This window comes from Triturus cristatus, chromosome 5_1 (assembly GCF_964204655.1).
Source record: "Triturus cristatus chromosome 5_1, aTriCri1.1, whole genome shotgun sequence".
NCBI classification, from domain to species: Eukaryota; Metazoa; Chordata; class Amphibia; order Caudata; family Salamandridae; genus Triturus; species Triturus cristatus.
Genome location: NC_140587.1, coordinates 478,134,022 through 478,157,185, shown reverse-complemented (window position 1 = coordinate 478,157,185; position 23,164 = coordinate 478,134,022). Strand labels below are relative to the sequence as shown.

The window sequence follows — 23,164 nt, the reverse complement described above, 5'->3', positions numbered from 1 at the left end:
AGAATTTACTAAATGTTCCAATTGGAATCACAGGTGGTATGTGCCTTAATGTGAATAAGTGCAAACAGAAAGAGACGGTGTACCATAGAATAGGATTGAATTTGTTGTGTCCTATTGATGTTTTCATTATATTGATTCCTCCACATCACTGTCTGTGTAGAGTTAGATACCTCTTTGCCCAGATGTTGGAGCAGGATTATTGCTAACCCCGTTGTTATATCATGTGTGGCTGATACAAAGCAGCTTGAAGTTGGAACTTTTGGTGACTGGTAACCAGTATAGGTACTTCAAGACAGAACAGATGTGTGCTTGTGGTTTTGCATGTAGAAGGACTCTAGTGGCATTGCTTTGAATTCTCTGTAATCTTCTCATAGTTTACACAGGGGAGCTGTGATATAGACCATTAGCGCAATCCAGTTTTGATAGGACAGGTGAGATGCTAGCTTGAACCTTATTTGGCTACCTTATCCACTTCTGCATTCATTGACAGCATGGTGTCTATGGTGATTCTGAGGTTTCTTACCTCCTAAGATATTTTTAGCGATGGTCCTAGATTGTCACGCCTGGGGCAAAGAGGCTCACAGGATTTCCAGTCACCACAGGTGAGTTTTTCATTTTAAATGTATTAAATTTGAGCAGTTTGAGATGGCTCTATGTCATCCATCAGTCAACAATTTAGAGACAACTAAAGATTTTTAATGTTCCACTTTACTTTGACCTTTCCAGTTTCAGAAGCATATGCATGCCATCTGTATAGTGATAACAGCTGAAGTCAATACCTTTTATCAGATCTGGTAGTGATTTCATATAGATGTTGAAAACGGTTGAGATGATTAAGCGTCAAGGGACTCCTGCTTTGATGCTGTATGGTTTAGAAGAGAATGCAGGAGTATGTATAATATTTGTTCTATTGTATAGGTACGATGTGATCCAAGTGAGAGCTGTGCTCTCTATTTATGCTTCCTTAAGCCTTTCGATTAGTGTGCCATGTTCTACTGTGTCAAATTCACCCGAAAGGTCAATAATAATAAGAGCAGCAACCCTGTTCTGATCTACTGTGTTTTTAAAGTCATCCAGATAGAGATTAGGGCTGATGCACTGCCTCTTCCGGGATGGAATCCAGTTTGGAAGTCAGAAAGTATAGAATTGTCTGCAATGAATTGTGACATCTGGTCGAAGGCTGCACTTTCTATAAATTTGGCCATGAATGGTCCGTTTAATATGAGTCTGTATGAGTCTCTAGTTGTAGAGGTCTTGAGCGTCCAGATTATTTTCTTTTTAATAATGGGTGTATGTATGTCTTTTGTAAGGCTTCTGAGAAAACTCCTGTTTTTAAGGAGTTGTTAATGAGTGTTCTGACTGGGATGGCAACTGGAGTTGATAGTAGAGTGTTTTCGAAGATTTGAGGAGGACAATAGCCACATCGTAAGTCGAGCCTGCTCACTTTGACAAGATCGAGAAAATTCAGTTGGTGACAGTTCTTTGAAGGAGCGAAGAGACTGTGTTTGCCTTTTCCTGGAGGGTTTTGTTGCAAGTGGGTTGGGGGTTTTTGTTTTTTTTGGTAATTTAAGTAAGAATCTAATATGTTTGCATTAGTTGTGTAATGATTTGCCAGTTTGTCACAAAATTCTTCAGAAATGGAATTGGTAGCTTTTGTGCATTTAGGCTTGTGGAATTCTGTGAGTATTTTATCGAATTCTCTAGCAATGTGTGTGGGTTGTCTGTGTCTAGACCAGTGAGGATGGATCTGGGGTGTGGCATATAAGGATTGTCAAACCATTTGTTGAGGTCACCAATGATGCATAGGTTTGAGTAGATTGTAAGAAGGTTAAAGATTGTATCTAGCGATGTGTCTGGGAATATTGCATAGCTGGGTGGTGGTCTGTATAGAAGGAGAAAGTAACATTAAAAGTTTGGAGAGGGTTATATCTGACAAGGAGGGCCCCATAACCCTGTTAAGAAACATCCTCAGCTTTTGTGAGATTGAATATTTCTTTAAATGTGATGGCTAAGCCCCCTTCTCTTTTGCCTATGTGAAGTTTGTTTCAGTTTGATATCCTGTTGAAACAGATTCATGCAATACCAGTACCATATCTTCCCCAAGCCATGATTTAGTTATGAATAGTGACTCAGGTTCTGTGTCTATCAATAGCTTGAATATAAACTACTTATTTTCTTTAAATTGAATTATTATTTCTCAGTAGGCAGTATAAAGAATCTTTTTTGCAAGTGTGTGACTTTGTGCTGCAAGAGAAATTTTCTATGAGTTTGTGGGTGGTGTGCTATTGCTGGTGGTGTTAACTGCTGGAGAACAGAGAACGTGTATTTTTTGTATCACTATCTTCCTTCAAGAGGCTCAGATGACATTTTTTGGGTCTGGTTGTATGGGTGAGGTTGAGTCTGCTTAAAATTGAGAGGTTGAGCTGTGGAGTTGTATATGAAAGGTAGGCTTGTTTTTGCGATGGACAGGGAATGAGAGGTTATGAAGAGTGTTGTGGAGTTGCTTTCCTCTGCAAATGTTGTGGTGATGTTGGTATTGGAGAGGGGTGGTGGTGGTGGTGGAGCATGAGGGTCATGTTTTACGGCTCTGAAGTCAGCAATCGATGATTGATGTGTGAATTAGTGTTATCATGTGTTTGTGGATTGAGTGACTGGTGTATTTGTTGCAAGGAGAGTGTGAGGTACAGGTGTGTTTAAACATGTGTCATTTGTGCTAGTATTCAGAGAAGAGTGGATGTGTGTAGGTATGTTAGAATGATGTGGAGGTTTTGAATGTGTGCCACCAACAGCATCACTAGCACCTCAACAAACAGTATCATCACCAATACGACTTATACTGCCACCACCAATACAATCATAATCAATACCACATCACCACCAACACCATCAATAGCAATACCACAAATAACACTTGGTTATGAATACCACCATCAAACATATCACATTACCACCAATCCAATGACCCCCACCAGTACACCACCAATAGCACTACCACCACCCCACTATCCAGGATTAGTAAAGCCAATGGATCTGGCTTTAATGTGCTATAACATGTATATACATTTTTGCATGACTTTGCAAGCGTAGCCACATTAAAATCAGACCTAATGGTGTTGCCAATGTTTGTTTAATATGGTACATGTCAGAGCTTACAATACAGGTAGTGGGATATTGTAAGTTTCTGACATGCATACAACGTTCTGCAGAAACACAGGCACCTTCATTAAAGTTGTGTCAGGAAGGTAAGAACCCCTCTGAGGGGCATGCATTTAAAGATGTGGCGTTGACTAAAAAGTGGGTATTGAATGTATTGAGTGTGCACGACTAAAGATTTCAGGTGTTCCAAATAGTGTCAATTGTGAACAAACTTTCATGTCTATGTTTTCTACTAGATTATAATTTACAAAAGGCAAATTTACTTAGTAGATGAGCAGCAACATTTGTTTAAGGATAAATAACCTTTATTCCGCTCTAAGAAGAGAATAGCCCTAGTCCAAATACCATATTCATATTGAAAATAAAAATGAATGCAAATGCCTATCCTTCTGTTGTATGTTTGCCATGAATATCTGTGAACATATGCTGTCTATTTTCAAAAGTCCTTTTTATCTTGAACGAAAAGACATATTTGTTGGCAAAGCACTTACTTCACAGTACACCATCTCAACACCCTAGAGGATGCATCTTTTTTTCACAAGCAATATTACTCTGATAGTGTTTGTTTCCTCATCAAGCAACTACAACAAAAATGGTTTTAGAGAAAATTACCTCCACTAGCCCAACAGTAGTTTGTCTGTAGTATTTAGAGTGACTGTTGGCTCAAGGGCATCTCTGAACCTTGAAATGAGTCACCTTATGGTGCTTCCCTTTACTGTACAAAATGTTTGGTGGAGAGCCGTAGTCGGTTTTGACAAATGTCTATCATACTTTTAAAGTTTGTTTGTTTTTCAATAGCAACTCCAAAAGTGGGAGTTTGTTTCTGAAAGAAAAAAAAATTTACCCCCACACCTAGGTGTTTTCGACCACAATCTAAGGGTTATTATTTGTTTTTTCTGTCCCTCCTTGCAGTGAAGGAGAGAAAACAAGCATTTGCAATGCAATAGGTCTCGCCTTTGGAACCTTATAAGGATTGAGTAATGCAACATATTGTGCGTCCCTGGAGCTTTTACGGTGCTGAGTCGCTGATGTGCAAGCAGTGTCTTGTGATTTTGGGCAGGTTGGTGTGGGATGAAGGAGTAGGGAGAGATGGAACAGGGCAAGCAGGAAACAAGACACGAGGGTGAAAATGAAAGCGGGGAGGGGGTGGGGAGATATGGCAGACAATGTGACCTGAACAGCATTTGAGCTTATAAATGACTCCATCTGGCAAAATTTAAAAAACAGAAATGAAACAGCAGCAAACATGCTGTCAGGGGTGTGCGGTCAGAGCTGCCAACTCGGGAGTTCGAGTCTCAGCATCAGGCTCAATATCCTGCGATTTTGTGCAAACCATTTAAAATACAAGCAGCGATCTCAGAGAGGTGGTGGGGGCAGGGTGAAGGGAGAGACAGCACAGGAAAAGCAGGCTGTCACGAGCAGGAAACAAGACGCAATGTTGAAAATAAAAGTAGGCATGTTATTATTATTATTAGGAGCTTATAAAGCGCACTTATACCCGAAGGTGTCCTGGCGCTGAGAAACTGATCATCCCTGGAGAGCGAGTGTCTAATCCCTAAACAACCAAGTCTTCAAGCCCTTTCTGAAAGAGAAAAGTTCCTCCGTTTTCCTCGTATGTGCTGGCAGACAGTTCCATGCGGTGGCTGCACCATATGAAAACAGCTTTCCTCCCCAGCTGGCCTTTTTTATCCTAGGCACCACTACTAGATTGCCCTTCATAGAGCGCAGTGGCTTCCCCGGCACATACTGCTTAAAACAGGCCTTCAGAAACTCTGGGCCAGTGCCTTTTAATGCCTTGAAGACTGTACACAAGGCCTTAAATTGGGAGCGTTTGTGAATTGGCAACCAATGAAGTTTCCTCATTCCTTCTCAGACTGAGACATGTTTAGGTGTACCTGTCAACAGTCTCGCTGCCGCGTTCTGCACCAACTGCAGTCTGTACAGATGTTTCTTTTGTAAATTAAGGTACAGACTGTTACAGTAGTCAAGACGCGAGAGAATGAGAGCCGACACTGCTAGCCGGAAGCCATCCGTGGGTAGCAATGCTTTAACTTTCCTCAGTATCCTGAGGATGTGAAAGCAAGATGAGACTACACCACTGACCTGGCTTCCAAAATCCAGTTTCTGGTCCATAATCACCCCCAGATTTCTAGCTTTGGGTGTGGGCACTGGTAGCTTCCCCAGTACATCGGGCCACATGGCTGGGGACCAGATGTTGGGATTATTTCCGAATATCATTACCTCGGTTTTTCCAGCATTTAATTTGAGGCAGTTCGCAGCCATCCAACTCGCTATACCTTGAAGACAGTCATGGCACCTTGCTGACAGATCCACTTGGGATCCTCTTTGTACTGATAACACAATCTGCGTGTCGTCAGCGTACGAGGTGAGTTGGAGTCCAAACGATCTAATCAAAGCTCCCAAAGGACTCACATATACGTTAAAAAGAGTGGGACTCAGGGATGAGCCTTGCGGGACCCCGCAGGGAAGGGCAAAAGGTTTAGATCCCCCTGCTCCCAATTCAACACTCTGGGATCTGTCGGCCATAAAAGACTTAAGGAGGTTCCAGGCAGTGCCTTCCACCCCGGCCATAGCCAGTCGGTCCATCATTACGCCATGATGGACCGTATCAAAGGCCGCCGACAAATCTAACAGAATGAAGACCGCCTCACCCCCTTGATCCACTGCCACTCTGATTTCCTCCGTCGCCTTAATCAGGGCAAGTTCAGTGCTGTGCCCAGCACGAAACCCAAACTGTGTGGGGTCAAGGGCCTTCGATCTTTCCAAGAAAGAGGTAAGTTGCTTGTTTATGGCCTTCTCTAATAGTTTTGCTGGTAGTGGAAGCCGCGAGATAGGCCTATAACTATTCGGATCACACTTATCCAGAGTGGGTTTTTTAATTAATGGTAAAATGGAAGCCACCTTCCACCTCCTGGGATAGCTACCTGACTCTATAATAGAGTTAAACAGTGGAGTGAGTGTGGCGGCAATAACCTGTGGACAACTCTGAAGGACCGCCACCGGGCATGGATCACTGGGGGCTCCTGAGCGTGCCGTCATCAGTAAACCCATAACCTCCTCTGATTGTAGCGGGCTAAAGCTCCTTAATTTATCCTGCGTCTCTACTGACCCAGCCTTCGTGCTCAGAACTGCCTTTCCAGCCTCTTTGTAGACTTCAGAAAAGGATGAAAAAATCCCCGCCACCTTGTTCTGAAGAAAAGTGGCCAAGGTATCACAAAGGTCAGAACTGGTTGCAGAGATTGGTTCAACTGGGATTGTGAGCTTGGTTAAAGTTTTGAACAGTTCTCTGGAAGATGAACTTGCCAACTCAATTTGCTTCGAAAAATATATTTTCTTTGCCTCATGTATTTCATTTTTGTAAATAGATAGGCTATTTTTATATTTTTCTTTATCGGACGGACTATAGCCCTTCCGCCATATTCTCTCCAATCTTTTACAGTCCGATTTCATGGTCTGTAGCGCATCAGAGAACCACGGAGCCGAGGGAGAAGCCCTTCTGGGCGTGAAAGATTTAGCAGGTGCAAATATATTGCAGGCCCTCTCAATCCAATCAGAATATGAGTCTGCAGCCTTATTTGCGTCCTGTGGGACAACAGGGGCGTTGGCCTTTAGGTAGTTACCGAACTTTGTCCCATCTATCTTTTTCCAAGCTCGGGTCACAATCTCCTCCCTAGGCTTAGTCTTTAGTAGTGTCTGGGTCCCAGTTAAGAGTGTGAAAATTATTGCGGCATGATCAGACCAAGGGAATGGCAGAACTTCCACTACATCCAGATCCGTTCGATCCGTTCGATGTTGTTAAAAGGTACACGGCCTCCAAAGTAAAACAAAACTTAAACCTGCAATGCAAATTCCGGCCAAACATGAAGCACAGTGTCCGTGAAGTGGGCGCTGTGCTGATACACAAGCTGAGGCGAACAAGAAATAAAATTGTGCGCATAATGGAACCTATATAATCATGCATTTGTGAAGGGCACAAACAGGAACAAATGGAAAAGATGGGAGGTGCTTCAAGCCACAGTCTAGATTACAGCATGCCTCACAGAGAAGCACATGCTCTGCCCAGGCTTGACCTAAAAATTACATTGCACCACCCACCCTGAATATAGTGGGTAGTGTAGTGCCTTTCTTCCATTGGCCCCTATTCTGACAGAGGACAGGGACACCATTGACAGCAAGCTTAGGGGATGAACATCTCTAAATGAGGCAGGCAGACCAAGTGTTTGATGGGCAGAGTACTCTGCCATATTTGCAACAGAGAACCCTGGCTAACACACTCCAAATCAGGCCATGAGCATGAAGTGAATCATTAGACAGAAAGCATGAGGATATGGTAAAGGTGTTGATGAAAAAAGGAGGTGATTCTACTTTACTGACCTCATGCGAGCCAGGACACTCTGTTATGCCCTTAAAGTGCTATAAAATGTTAAACATTATGTGCACAATAATTATTACAATTAGATCAAAGTTATTCAGTAAATTGTGTACACCACACATTTCTGACCCCAAAGTTGTTGCATAAAATTGACAGTAGAAAAATGTACCGATACACTACATGTTAATGTGGAGTGGGAACCTGCATTCATATGTGGTGCTGGAGTAAGGACATACCAGTTTTCTGAGCTGTTCCATTCCACTGACAGCCAGGATATGTCTATATGGGATATGCCCACAAAGCAAAAGGCTAAACATTAGATTAAAACTACAGTGAGATTTAAAAAAAGGGTAGCTAACATTGGGCATCAGCCTCGAGCTTCTTCACTTAAACATTAGGCACTAGATCTGATCAAATTAATTCAAGTCTGATGTGAGGTTCAAAAATCCGAAGTTTGAACACAAATGCATGTTGTGTTTCAGACTCATAAGGGGCTATTCACAAAGATAACATTCCACAGAAGTAAATCTATACATGTGAGTTTACTCCTACTTTTTGTAGTAAATGTATACCTTTAGGATATTCACCGTTTTACAAGTTTAAATGTATTACAATGTGCAGGTTTACATGTATATAACCCCACATAGTGGAGCATAATTTACGAATGTAAATTACAACCTGCAGGTTCTCACATGCAGGCAGAGAGCACTGCCACCTGGGCAAAGATCTCCCTAAAGTAATGCATAGGGAAAATGTATTAAAGTTTAAACGAAATTAATAAAGATATGTTTATGATTATTTATTTTTAATGTGGAACAAATCATTATTAACTTAATTTTTAATTAAATATTTAATTATTGTGTATATATCAAATTGAATGAAAATAGTGTTACGATTTAAATAAAAAAAGTCCCACCTGAGGTACAACATTAATATTCATTTGATATATCGTAAAACATATTAAAAGCTTTCAACAGAATTAATGAAAGTGCATTTAATGTATTTTTTTTTAAATGAAGTTATATTTATGTTTTCATTTTTGAAAAATAATATTAACATATTCTAAACAAATAAGTGAGAGTTATTTGTAAATAAAATATTATATTAAATGTATATACATTTTTTTTAAGTTAAAATACGTTCCTTAAAATATAACGTTAGTTCCCATGGCCAATTATTTTAATTCTTTGCCTATAATAATTTCTATGATGGTGTGTTGCAGTACCAGTGGTTAGCCAAGTGTGGTGTTAGACTTGAGTTGGGGTACATTTACTATTGTTTTTATTTATTTTTTGGCTGTAGTTACTTTAAAAGTGCAGTTTGTGAGTAGCAATAGGCTTACACTTTTATCCCTGGGTCCCTTGCTAAATCCCCGCTTAACTCTCCCTATACACCTTGTTACTACTGTTACTCCTTCCCATGCAGTGGTAAAGTATTCCCCATTTGACAGCCACTACCCTTGTCCATCCGACATTTACTAATAAAATGTATACCTATCTGTGCAGAGATTTCAGCAGTAGGGATGGAGATCTCTGTCAATAAAATATAGGAGAGCATGTAGGTTAGTAAATAGACTAATTTTGTGTAGAACGGGAGCAGTACTATAAAATGTACTACAATATCCCATTTGTGATTATGCCGTATAGAATTAGCATTAAAAGAACTGATGGACATCTCAGATGGCAAGCCACGCTAAGTTACAGATAAAGAAAATAATTAGAGGACCACTCAAATTTGTAAATAAATTATAAAATATAGAATGCATTGTACTTATATTTAATGCTTTAGTTGACGTAAATGCACGACACAGATGGTAGAAAGTGATTTGAAACCAAATATTGGGCCTGATGTATGAAAGGGTTTTTCCCATTCTGTGTTTATGGGAAAATGTGTTAGTACATATGGCCCTTTGTTTCTAAGCTTACTTTTCAGTCAACTATTTATAGAGTCACAAGGAATACTGCTCCAGCCTTACTATTTTCCTTCTTTACCTTGTTAAAATGACCATACAGAGATATGAGCAAAAAAGCAATCCAAAGTAATTCAAGGCCATGTGGGTACCACTAAGGTCGTGAATCTGAGTATGTATGAATAGTATTTACAACATCTGATAAATACAATAGTCTGGGTTGAAGTATTTATGAGGAGTAGTAAATACCTCCTTTTGCGAGTTGTGTAAGGTAAAAAGAGGCATTACATGCAGATTTAATATTTATAGCATTGAAATCTGATACATATTTTTTTACCACACATTTTACCAGCCGCGGCCCATGCAGGTAAGAGAGCTGGTGCCAGGTGGAGAGGGATATCGACAGACGATGACTAGGAAAAATTATTTATTTATTTATTTTCCCCTCATCATCGTCCGTCGAAATCCCCCCTCACCCGGCCCCACCGCCCACCGCGTTTACCTGCATGGGCCTAGGCTGCATTTTACCCTTGTAAAGTTCGACTGGTTAGACCTGCTGGAATCAAGAAAGGTCAAATTGAGGCGGTGTGATAATCATGGGGAAACTCATATTTACAATCCCTGTGCAAATTACAATTTAAAAAGGGATCAGAATTGATCTCCTAATGTGGAATCAGATCCTTAGGAAGCAATGTATCAATTAGTTCTGGTATGTTATTTTCAGTGCTGCACAAAATCGTACATTATATAATGTCAAAATGCTTCATCAATAAAGTTTGATGACATTTTACATGTTGTAAAGGGTTGCTGTGAGTCTAAGAAGGGTCACTGACTAATATCTGAATAACACTGGGATATTGGGTTGGAAGAGGCACAACAGCATTGTTTTGCAAACCTAGCTCTGGAAGGTCAAAGCATTAGGTTGGCACATGGATTTTATGGATCCCTTCAACAACTATGAGTAAAGGCTACTCAGAGTTGACTAAAGGCAATAGTAACACTTGTCTCTGATTGAAAACATCTTGGGTTTCCAGCATCATGAGGAACAGAAAGGCAGGAAAATGTTTGTGAACCAATCTTGGACATTTAGATATAATATAGTCCACATCCTAGACAAGAGAAAGCCTTTGGACTGGGATTCACAGCGTTTATCCCCATTAATGTACTATGCATATTCACATAGTAACACACTAAGGGCCTGATTACAAGTTCAGGTGTTACATATCACCCCAGATAAATAATAATACCACAGGGCTTGTTATTTAATGGGTGAGCTAAAGATAACACACCAAAATCAGCATAATATGATAAATACCGTATGTTTTTCTCCCATTAAATTTAACAAAGCTTGAATTATTTAATGCATCCGATAATTATCGGATGCGTTACATGCCTTTAAACTGATAATTGTGACCCATGCATAAACAGAATATAATGAGCAACTCGTAAAAGTGGCCAGAGACAAGTGAGCAATTTGAGAATTCACAGAACTTGTACATATTTGACCCTAAGCACCAGGGCTGGACTGGGAACCCAAAGCAGCCCTGGCAAACCAACCTCCTTACGCTGCATAGCGACTAAGTGCAGCAAGCAAGCCTGACTGCTACAAAGGGGCTTGTGAGGGGGAGAGCTTCTACCTCTAAGAACATTTGGGATTTTTTTTTATTTCATTTGTTTTATAGCGCCTCTCATACAAGTGTAGGGTGTCGGAGCATTTTACATCACAAACACATAGAAAATGAATCATACATTTGTAAACGAAAATATTACATAAGACAAAGGGGACTACAAGGTGTAGGATTCATGTCATCCATTCTGGTAGGTATTGTTTGAGTGCTTGGTCTGGGGAAGCTCAAATTCAAAACTCCAATCTCTCTCCAACAGGTACATTAATCACCAGAGTTTTCTTGGCACTTTTTATTTGTTGCTTGAAAACTGATTGATATACAAGGAACTCTGCATTGCTTTTAGAACTGCTGATAAACAGAAAAATACAGAAGCATTCGAAGAAGTCCAATCATCATATAGTATAGCCAATAAGGAATTGCTGTAGGCTCAGAGCTGTGTTGGTTTCAATTTATTCTTGTCATGGTTGTCCCCATATCTTGCGTAAAAAGAAATTTGTTACAAACAGGCAGCTCACGTGTGTTTCGTCATCTAGACTTATTCAAGGCTGAGGTCTGCGATCATTGCCGGTATTCCAAACATTGTAAAACAATAGTCTAGCACCTCACAATGATGCATCCTCTGATGTTGAGAACATGAGGACTCTGTATCAAAACCAGCATATCTGTAAGTGGTGCTGGGAAACGTATTTCGTATTGTGATAGTGGCAAGTGTGAATATATTTGAAGTCGTAACCACACTTGCCACTATGACAAAAGTACATATGTTTCCCCAAATTTAATTGACGGGTTCGGATTTACAGACATTGAGGCATAGCTACCATTTACTTGTGCACTTTTAAAACTGCTGCACTGCTACAAAATCGGTCCCCAGGAGCAAAACCGATCCCCATCCCTTCCAGCCTCCCAGCCTTGCTAAGCACCTGTAAAGTTTGTCACTCTGATGCCAAAAATAGATCTCTTTCTTCATATCAGTTAATACGAGCACGTAGATACATTTTTTGTTGATATTCTTTTACTTTTAGATGTATTCTTACCAACAGCAAAGAGAAACACAAGTAATGATGTACAAAATCAAATGATTATACACTTGATTTTAGGTTTGCTGACTTAAAATATTTTCCACGCCCCTGTTTCTGCAAACAGAAGCTCCTATTCAGCTGCACCGCTCAGGCTCACTTCCAACTCCCAGCCAGGCTGTGCTGGCCCATTCCCTTCCTTCACTAAAGGGAAAGGTATGTCCAAATTCAGGATTGTAAAAAAAAGTGTGTCTATTTTCTTTTTCTACTTTTTAACTGTTGTTAGACCTTACATTTCCTTTTTGTGAAGCAAAGGGAGGGGCACGCTACAATAGAGACACCGGCTTATAAAGAAAGACAGTCTGAGCTGTGTTGCTGTGGCACTGATCTGAGCAATAAAATAAAAAAATAAAATTAACTTGGTGCAGTAGGGAGCTGGCAGTCAAGGAAAATTCCCTGAGGGGAACTATGACGGTACTACAGCCTGCAAATGGAGCATCTGCATTCTTATTGGCTGTCTAGCTTCCAACATTCTATACTGGGTGCTGATATAAGTTATAGTTGGTCTGCCACATTGCTATGGCATGGTAGACCAGCTGTCTCTTTTTTTCCCCAAAGAACCCAGCAGTGGCTCCTTTTGTGAATATAGGAGCCCCTTTAAGGGAAGAATATTCTACAATATAGAGGTTGATTACGATGCCGCCTGGAAAGGCTCCGAACGGCATCCGATTCGCTTGAATCCGATTTGGAAGCCTTGTTTCCAACCGACTCGGACACATTTCTGGACGACCGATCATGATGTCCGGAAACCGTTCAAACTGTCTGACTCGGTTCCGAACGACATTCATAGTAACGGTGTCCATTGGAGCCTACTCGTACAGGTCTATGTGTCGCGTTTCTGGACGAGCAATTAGGATGTTGGATTCAGACAGCCTTTCCGAATCAGTTGTTCCGACACGGATCGGCTGTCGGAATTTGACTTTGGGGCCCCGTAGCATGCCCTCCTTCAACCAGGGCCCTCCGAATCAGACCCATGGCGAAAGCCATGGATTCCCCCTTTTCCTGCATGCACAGAGGGGCAGGCACTATGGGGTGCCTGCCAGAGGGAGCAAGGTTTCCCCAACCACTCCTTTTTTCAATGTGAGCCTGTGTTCTCATTCGGAACAGAGGCTCCTGTTGAAGTCAATGGGAGTTCGACCCGATTCGGTTGGACTGCTTTCTGGATTACATCATAATCGGGCCCATAGTGGATAATTCCACATTTGTCAGGCTGGCTGTGGCCTGAATGGCAGAGGTGGTCCCTCGGTCAACCCTTAAATGAGGCTCTAGGGCAAAATAAGAAACATGAGTTTGTAAAGTTACTAAAAGGGAAATAGGTAAATGCCATAAATCTTTTCAAGCTCCATTAACAAAGGATTGAAAATCTAACTTCTCTTTTGCTTTCACTTTTACATCATGTTTAAATGCTGGGATACCCAGTAATGATATTGCAGACCACTGGAAGAGGCTTTTTCAATCTGTGGCCTTCCTGAGACAATTAGATTCATGTAGAATCCCTGGCAAAAGTACAGTGACAATCAATAGTTAGCCTGGGACATTTTTGCCTAGGTGAGAGACACAATCATGGCGTGGCTGTTGTGTTTAATATTGAAGACAACACTAAACAAATGTGCAGCTAGAACACGGCCTATGGTTTGATTCTGTTATCATTATATCAATGCAGAGGATCCTGTGAAATATCTGTCTTATATCCCATTTCAGAGTATTTCTTACCTTTGAAGAAAACAAAATTCCCATCACTGTTTTCATACACTGCGTCAATTCCAGGGAGCAGGCCCCTCCAGAAGTAGGTAATCTGCATAGGGTACCCATCCATTACTCGGTTGTTCCTCACTCTCCAAAACCATTGATCCTGCAATCCAAGTACAAGTCTTTGTTAGTGGACATCTCTGAAATAGCAGCAACATTTGTACATAAGATATCCCCCACTCTGATTCAATATTCAATCATGGTTAGTCAGTAAAGCATAATTATGCTTCCTGATTGACACACCTGCACCTGGTGCTCATTGATACAACGGTGTTCCATCGCTCATACTCAGTCTTTATCCCTTGCTGCTGCAGCTGTTCGAATGAAACTGAAGTCATGAAGCTGCTATTGTCATATTCACTACCTGTACACTTCTACAGCCCTCTCTCATTCCCAACCACTACTTTGAGGTGAAAAACCAAAGGGCATGGGGCTGCAGTCCACTTCAGGTGTGAAGGCTGCAGGGCTGATTACGAGTCTGACGGTCAACAGACCACTAGACTCATGGGGCCGCAGTCCCGCCAAGCATATTATGAGTTTCCTCTCCGCCACAGATTTCATGGCAATTCCTCCTCGATGAAAACCATGGCTGAGAGGAAACAATGGGGGCCCTACAGAACCCCCTGTTGCCTCTGGGCCATGGGGTGCATGCAGGGGGCAATTGGTGTGCCCTCCTTTGTGCATGCACCTTAATACCTGCACGGCATGCACTGCAACAGTCCATGCTGTACAGGAACTGTCTTTTAAGGTCCCATTGCCATGCCTACTTCATAGGCACTGCCATGGGAATGCCCAAGAACTGTCCGCAAAAGACTTTAAAAGTCATAATATGGTGGGCAGAGTGCATACAAGTTTGGCAGAGCAGCGGCAGGGCGGTCCCACCCCCGCACCACCAAAGTCATAATCCGGCCCTAATAATAGGCAATAAGAAGGTCATTGACATCAGGCCTGACCAGGAAGGACCATTCACTCTTGTGCCTCCCCAGCAGCTCTGCAACCTACGCCCACAAAGAGGCACAGAGAAAATACTCCTGTTATGAAAGTGAAAATCCGGCCTATTTGCACAGTATTTAAGTTCGATTCAAAAGGGATTTTGACACTCAATGAACCAAATTAGAGGTTACTTCTACAATGTCAGGGTTTTTAAGATCCATGAAGTAAAAATATTATAGTATGTTTAAAGTGTAATTTTCTGCCTTAAATATAAAATCTATGTTTGCGTCGGGATGGCTGTCATCATTAGTGCCCAGGTGGATATCCCTGCTTGAACATCCGAGACCAGTCCGCGCTCAACCATTACATCCCCTAACCTGTCTTGAGCATTGACTGGAAGAATTATGTTTGCAGGCCTTTAAGCCAGCCACCACAAGCCAGAATCCTGGTGCTCCATGGTAAGTCCCAATCTTACGTTCTGAGCCAGTCCATGCGCAGCTCTCGCATGCCACAGTTCTGCATCCAGGGCCCTATGCATGGTCTCTGCAATACCTGAACCAGTCCCTCCTCCCCCTCACATGCCACAATTGTGCTTTCTGTGCCCTTTAGAGAATCTCTGAAGTCAGCCCCTGCCCAGCCCGTACAAGGTTGACGATTGTTCTGTGGAATGAGCTTAGGGGTAATAAAGAGAAAAATGGAAGGGTGGGTGGTTATAGAATAGTTCATGCTGATTTTTAGGTATCCGGCGCAGATGACACGCATGCGCTGTCTCGACCCGAGACATGCTGTATCTACTGTTGTGGGCTTCGGCTGCCCATAGGCTTACTACAGGCTGGGGAAATTGTCGCTCTTAAATTCTTTAACCTCATTTGTCCATTGCATGCATGCATCATGCCACTTCGTGTGGTGAGCTATCATGAGAGATCGGACCAATTACAACTTTTCATCCACACGTCCCATTAAAGCAACCGTTCTTGGGACCACTGTTGTAATTGATTTTTATCACTTTATATGAGTGCTCGTTCTTAGTGCCGTTTCTCTGGGCATTTAAAAACCTAGGTAAAATGTCACATGCTTCTTACACAGCGCAGTTTACTTTTCTTTCTCAGACTTTAAAAGAGCGCTCACTGCTAGCGCCGTTTCTGTGTGAATTTACAAAATAATGCAGCGTTATGTTTGCTAGTGTGGTGAAGAAATCACAGTGTTGACACACATGGCACTGTTGGCACTGGGAACGTGGTGCAATTGCCATGCTAAAGGTTTGTCTGATTTTGCATGAAATCCAAGAACGCCGCTTTCCTTATTTGACCTCCATAAACCATGGCCTTCCGAGCAGCTCTGACAGCCTGCAGCTCTTCCTTCCCAAGGGAAGCCTGGATTCTGGAAGGAGAAAAGGCGACAGCCTGGCATTGCCCTATTCAATTTTGGAGTTAATTAGCCAATTAGCAGGCAGCTTGTGATAACGCCCACCTTTCCTGCCCCCACAAGAGGCCGAAGACGGTTAATTGTGTTTCATTGAGGGTGTGGAGTCAGGGCGCCAGGTACCTGCTCTCCCCACCTCCTCCTTATCTTGTCTCCTACCCCCACCACTTCATCTCAATTAATTTCTGTGTAATAGGCTCCTTTGATGTGACTTCCAGATACACAAGATCTGCCATATCAGTTGTTAAACAGTTATCAAACTCTCCTGTACAACTGCTATTCCGAAATGGCAGAAAAACTCCTCCCACATAAACGAGAGCGCATGCGTCGTCATTGTATTGCAATGCAAAATGTCATGATGGCGCTATCTATGGTAATCTGGTTGCCTGGAAATCTCTTGCCTTTTTCAATTGCTTCCATTGAATCAGACAGTGAGATTTGTCTAATATGTTTCTTCTTGTTTTTAAATGCTAGTTCAGTCAGAGTACAGTACAATAATTCTATGAAAGTTCATTTTTAATTCCACAGGGTTAAACTAAACACTTCAGTGAATTCACTTGACACAAGGGGCCCGATTCACAAAAGTAATCTGAGAAAAAATCCTAACTTTACGACTTTCGGTATTCCCAAAAGGCATTTAGGAGTAGTAAAGTTAGGAGTCCTAACTTTACTACTTCTAAATGCTTTTTGTGAATACCGAAAGTCGTAAAGTTAGGATTTTGTCTCAGATTACTTTTGTGAATCGGGCTCAAGGTCATTTATTGACAATGGTCACTGATAATCCTATCCATGGTTTATGCTTCTGTGAGACAAGGAGAGGCAGGAAGGAAATGCAAACACTGCTGGGATCGCCTAAACTCAGCAATTACACATGCAGTTTCGTTACCAACAACAAGAGAGTTAACACATGCCTTTTGCTTACAAACCAAACTCACTAAAGAGTTGATACGCTGCATTCCGTATACATGACAAACTAGAAAACTAACCAGTATAAAAGCACACAAAAGAATTCATCGTTTGAGTGCATTTCATCGCCTCTGCGTTGCGGTGTTGGGCTGAACAATGATCAGCACAACAAGATGGCTTTTTGTTACTCACCCATGCCCCCAGGCTATTTGTTTTTCTCTTCTTTTTAAAAAGCAGACATGGTGATTTTGCAAAGATGGTACTTTCATTAAGCTAGCTCGTTCTTGGTTGCCAGCTTTTGGTTGGGCAAGTACTGGGTAGAATGGAAAGGGAGCTATGTGGTCTTGAATGTCCAAACACTAAAGCATGAGTTACGGATGAACATTCTATTCACAACCTTTTTATTTTTGTCCAAGATAATGCTGTATTCTTTTCCCTCTAGACTCAGTGGAACAGGCAAAATAAAAAAAGCAGCGGGAGAAGTCCTTGAATGAATCTGTCACTGGTAGCTACACGGGGCTGTCATGCAGCCTATCGTGTGTGTTTCTCTGTTCACTCTGCTACTACATACATGGGACCGGATTGTAGTCAGTCATGTTCAGTTTGAGGCTATTAAATTAGGACCCCCTCCCCCAACCCTCTGTGATGCTAAATCTCGGTGTATATCTGCATACTGGGCAAATGGCGTGGAGTTTAAGATTACTTTTTGTAAATTTAAATCGTACCTTGGTTACAACTACTAGCAGAACAGTATTCTTGATTCTGCTGCTCATAATATAAAGCGAGGGATAAAAAGGATGGGAATACCGTGCATCAGCTGTTCATGTTAACTCTCAACACTAAAAATAAAAAAAAACTGAAAATCATATGAGCAAAGGTAGAGGCTTTAGGCCACATTTCTTGACATTGCAGCACACAGTACATAAGAAAGCACATGGTTCGTAATGTTGCAGGATTACAGGTTAAAAGCAAATGATCAGTAAAAGCTAGCCAGTCGGACAGCTCAGTGGGTTGATTGCCTGCAGCAGGCATGTGTGTTTAACATGAAACTCACAAGTATGAATAGCACTAAGGCAGAGACGGCACCTTCTATTCTTGAGAGGTGAACAAAATAACTATCATGATTTTACTTGGTAACTTTAGCAGCACTTATTAAAGGAAATTGACACATTTCATTGCTCTCGATCAAATGGCAAATTTAAATATGGATGCCTTGTTCATGTATGCTCGGGGTTACACGAAGGAGTAATGGTGCATCAGCTGCGGGTGCTAGGGTGCTGCATCTAACTAGGGAACCCTTACCATCTGGTCATGCAATGGGGAAACACATTGACACTGACAAAGCGAATAGCTCTCTCATGGCCAAGACCAATTGGTTTTGCCAATGTTTGCTTTTTAAAAGGTGCCTCCCTGACCTCACTGCCAATTTGGACTTTGAGTAGGGTTGTGCATCCCAAATGCGCTAAATTGGGACGATGTTTTATTTGTATATCATACGTAAAAACTGAGGTATATAGCACTGCAAATAAAAAAGAGGACTATTAATGAACAACTGATGTTCCATTTGCAGTCCCGGTAGGATACAATGTGGAGCCACTGCACACAGATTTCTGCTATAGGCACTTTAACCTACTAGTAAGCTATTCTTACCTTTTTCCTCTCTTTAGAGAGAGTAACAATATACAAATTTTCTGGCAAGCCATAAAGATAGCTCTCCCACATACTTTATGTTGATTAGTCGGTGAGCCCCCCTTCCCACTTTATTGGAGTGTGCACTTCAGACCCACAAACCATGAACATGCACCTTTGCCATCACATCTCAGGTTGAACCACCAAGGGCTTGCAGGCTTGTATCACATATCTCATGCCTTTAGGTATAGAGGTTGTCTGCCTCAAGGTATCACAACTGACCCGTGCTCTTTGCATGCAGTGATGCATAATAAGAATGTATGACGTTACAACGCGTGGTGTTACCACGCGGTAGGTAACAATGTGGTCATTACAACGACTGTGTTGTTACCACGCCTGGCATTACATCGCAAGTTGTTTCAACAACTTGCGGTAGGTGGCGTGATGGACTTAGGAATAATATAAATTACTAGTATAAATAACTATTCCTACTCCAGTTAGCGCAACAGCAGGGAAGGTGTTGGATTTAAAATCCAACAGATTCCCTGGTGTTGCACGCCACCTAGCGCAAGTCGTAGAACAAGTCGTTGAAATGACTTGAGATGTAATGCCACGCGTGGTAACAATGCGGTCGTTGTAATGACCACGTTGTTATCAACCCGTGAGGTATTGCCAACATTGTAAACGCTGTCTCCCGCATAGTAACTACATACCTACATGCAGTAGAGGTGTCTGGTGTTACCTTGGAGAAGACTACTACTCCAGCCCGTACTTACAGGACAGAGCAGCAAATGATGAATCTACCAAGCAGGCAACTACTTTGTCTTCTACCCCTATGAGAACAAGGGGCGAGAACAGAGATAAATAGTGAGTGTTACTCAAGAGCAGGCAACTCCTCTAACATCCCATGCACCAAATTAAAAATGAACCGCCCTCTTTTAGCATTGTACTAGAGAACTGATTTTTCATTTAATATATATTGTATATATACATATATATAGAAACCTTTTTTACCACTCACTAGCACTCCCCCTCTTCTTCAAGGTTCTACTTCACTTGGGACACCAAGCACCTTTTGGTTTGCATTTTCTGTTATAAATATCATCAAATGAGTAAAAGGGTTTTTTGACAATTCTACTAAGTGTATGGTCCGGATTCTTTGTCTGCCATTCATTTTCCACCCAAGTATATGCCATTGAGCATTCCAGTTATTAGTATCAAACACATAGGCCACAGGAACCACTGTCTCCTGTTATATGATACATACCCTGGTTCCGTGTGAGAAGGGTAACTCTTGTTTTGGATACACCCAACTGAAGTAAAGCACTGAATCCAGCGGATGTCACACTGGAGCAGAAACGTTTCAGGCTTTAGATCAGAGTGGGACTGGTATAGGGAGCACTGCCAAGCCATAATACCCCAGCTCTCGTTCAATGCCCTGTTCAGCCTTGGGGGTAGGCAGGATGGAAGTGGGTGGCAATGGATGCAGACAAGGCCTTGTTGCAAGACTTTCCATTTAGGGCACAGAAGTGTGAAAGGCAATGTTCCATCTTAACATTCAGCCCAGATTCAGTAGAATAGGTAGATGGCAGTATCATTATTAATTACTAGTGGTGAGTCTGTTTACCAATGGCTCAGGCTTGCGTGTCCTTTGATACTATATTTTAGTATTATATAGTAGTTTGTATTAGAATAGCATACAATTAACAATGTATGCAGCTTCTAGGCTTGGCTTATATTCACTGATTCAAGAGAAGAGGGCTGCCAGCACCCAACAACCCACTGAATCCATTGTTGTCTTCTTTATATTTGTATTGGGCCAGTAAAAAGCCTTTTAGAACCTTTTGTGTACTTTGAAAATGTGGAGTGCGGGGTGGCACCTAAAGATGAAGTGAATGAAAGAAACAGTACACAAGGAAAAGAGTATGGTGAGAGACAGAATGGAACCACACTGGGTTAACAGAAAACCCTGCTGTATTGTTGAGTCATTTCCTGCAGAACCCTGAGTCCAGGGACCACCACAGCAAGGCCTGCTGTGCAGCCACTCATCTTAGAGGTGCCCTGGCTTCAGGAAACCTAGTCCATTAGCAGGTACTTCTGTAAATGCCAATCAGTTTGACAAACTGTTTACAAAATTTTGCAATTTTAGAATAAATGTTAAAATGCCATCTGGAACGGACATCACACATGTCATTTACGCCCCACAAAATTCAAGATTCACATCCTGATTTTTTAATGGGCTCGGCTTCTACTTGGCCTCTTAGTGCCAAGCTGTATACCCGGCTCAGCTGTCTTCCCGTTAGTTCTTTGGCTTGCCTGCTTCTACATTTCTGTTTACCTAGGATATTTTTAGCCTCAGCACCTCGGTGATGGTTTATTAAGCAGCTTCGCATGTCTCATTTACCTAATGAATATCTGAGTGCAGAACACTGCTAAACTATCTTGAGTGCAGTCAAGTTTCAGGCATCGATGGGGCTACGTTGTCAGTTGTCACATTGATTATTTTCTTGTGCTTGTCATCTACTAGACTAAAAGAGAAAGTTCAGGTTGAGACATTAACACATAATGTGTAGCTTCAATGTGTTTGATTCCTTATAAAGTCGATGTATATGTTACAGTCAAAGTGTGAAATCCCGCATTCTATAGAATGCCTAGGTAATGTATAGAATGCCTGAAAATGCCTGAAAATCGAACGTCAAAGTATGAAATTATTGATATTTTATACATTGCCTAGGCATTGTATACTTTGCCGGATTGTCTGCAGGCAAAGTATATAATACGCCTAATCCCGCCATTTTATTCCCACCCGGCAATGTGTGAAATCCGGCATTCTATAGAATGGCTAGGTAATGTATAGAATGCCTGAAAATTGTGGCGTCAAAGTATGAAATGATTGATATTTTATACATTGCCTACCACAAGTTATCAGCAAGCGAGGGGCAGAGACAGCACAAGTTGCCAGCAAGCGAGGGGCAGAGACAGCACAAGTTCCCAGCAAGCGAGGGGCAGAGACAGCACAAGTAACCAGGCAAAGAGCAGGTGGCAGCCGTGCGGTGGTGTGGGGAGCGACCTGCCTGCAATCAGGGTCAGAGGTCGTGTATAGCATCCGGCTGAGGTTCCACAGACGCTCTGCCGTCATCCTTTCCCGTGGTTCTTGTATCACCATGTCGGAAGGGAGTGTAGTGCCAAGACAGGAATCGCGCCATGCTGACATGCAACGACGGCTCTGCGATGAATTATCTCAAGAGCCAATGCTGCTAAAAACTGTGTTTTCCTAACCGAAACCAGTTACCAAAAGTTAGTGGACGATGTGAAAAAGGCTAAGACGACCATTAAGAAGGAACCACGGGACTATTGGCTGGTGAAACACTATGACGTAATGATGGTCGAGAATACGACTAAGTTGATCTATCCAGTTAAAGAAGGTACGAGTGCTATTCAGTTTTACGCCGCGGACTCCGAGTTATTTGACGTACTCCATAAGGCCCATTTGGCTATTGGTCATGGAGGACGGGACAGGATGTTGAAAGAACTTTCACCCAAGTATAAGAACATTACCAGTCATGATATTGAGCTGTACATTCACCTTTGTGAGCCTTGCCAGAAGAAGCGAAAAGGTGTTAAAAAAGGTGTTGTGGTCAAGCCAATGGTTTTTTCTGAATTCAACTCCCGTTGTCAGGTCGATCTCATCGATTTTCAGTCCCATCCTGACAGAGAGTACAAGTTTATAATGGTGTACCAAGATCATCTCACTAAGTTTGTAGTTCTCAGGGCTCTGAAATTAAAGAGAGCGGAAGAAGTAGCCTACAAGCTCGTCGACATATTTACGTTGCTTGGTGCTCCAACGATTCTACAGTCCGATAACGGCAGGGAATTTTCAAACAATGTGGTAAGCAGCCTAAAGGAGTATTGGCCCACCTTGAAGATCGTCCATGGTAAGCCGCGCCACTCACAAAGTCAGGGGAGCGTCGAAAGAGCTAATCAGGACATTGAAAATATGCTGTGTGCTTGGATGCAAGATGAAAAAACTAGCTGCTGGAGTGAGGGATTGCGGTTCGTCCAACTTATGAAGAACAGAGCTTTTCATTCTGGGATTAAGAGGTCACCATACGAAGCTCTGTTCGGCTGCAAAGCTAGAGTAGGTCTCTCGACGTCGTCCCTGCCTGACGACGTTTTACAAGACGTAGAGACTGAGGAAGAGCTCGAAAAAATAATAGAGAGCGTACAAACAACACAACAGCAGGAAGAAAGACGAGATGAATCAATGCAAGAGGCACAGCTCCCTGCAGAAGACATAGCTGAGAATGTAATCCATGATGGTGGAAACCAAAACAGTGATGAAGCCATGGTTATCGAAGAGCCT

The 23,164-nt window shown here is 42.1% G+C and overlaps 1 protein-coding gene across 2 annotated transcripts in view; it reads right to left on the bottom strand.

The window, feature by feature from the left end:
• Window positions 1-23,164, bottom strand: part of MMP16 (matrix metallopeptidase 16) — a 469,099-nt gene that overhangs the window by 73,511 nt on the left and 372,424 nt on the right. For both annotated transcript variants that reach the window (XM_085605315.1, XM_085605316.1), the window contains one exon: window positions 13,876-14,014. In XM_085605315.1, the coding sequence (XP_085461441.1) occupies window positions 13,876-14,014 (139 nt within the window). The remainder of the gene's footprint in view (window positions 1-13,875; window positions 14,015-23,164) is intronic.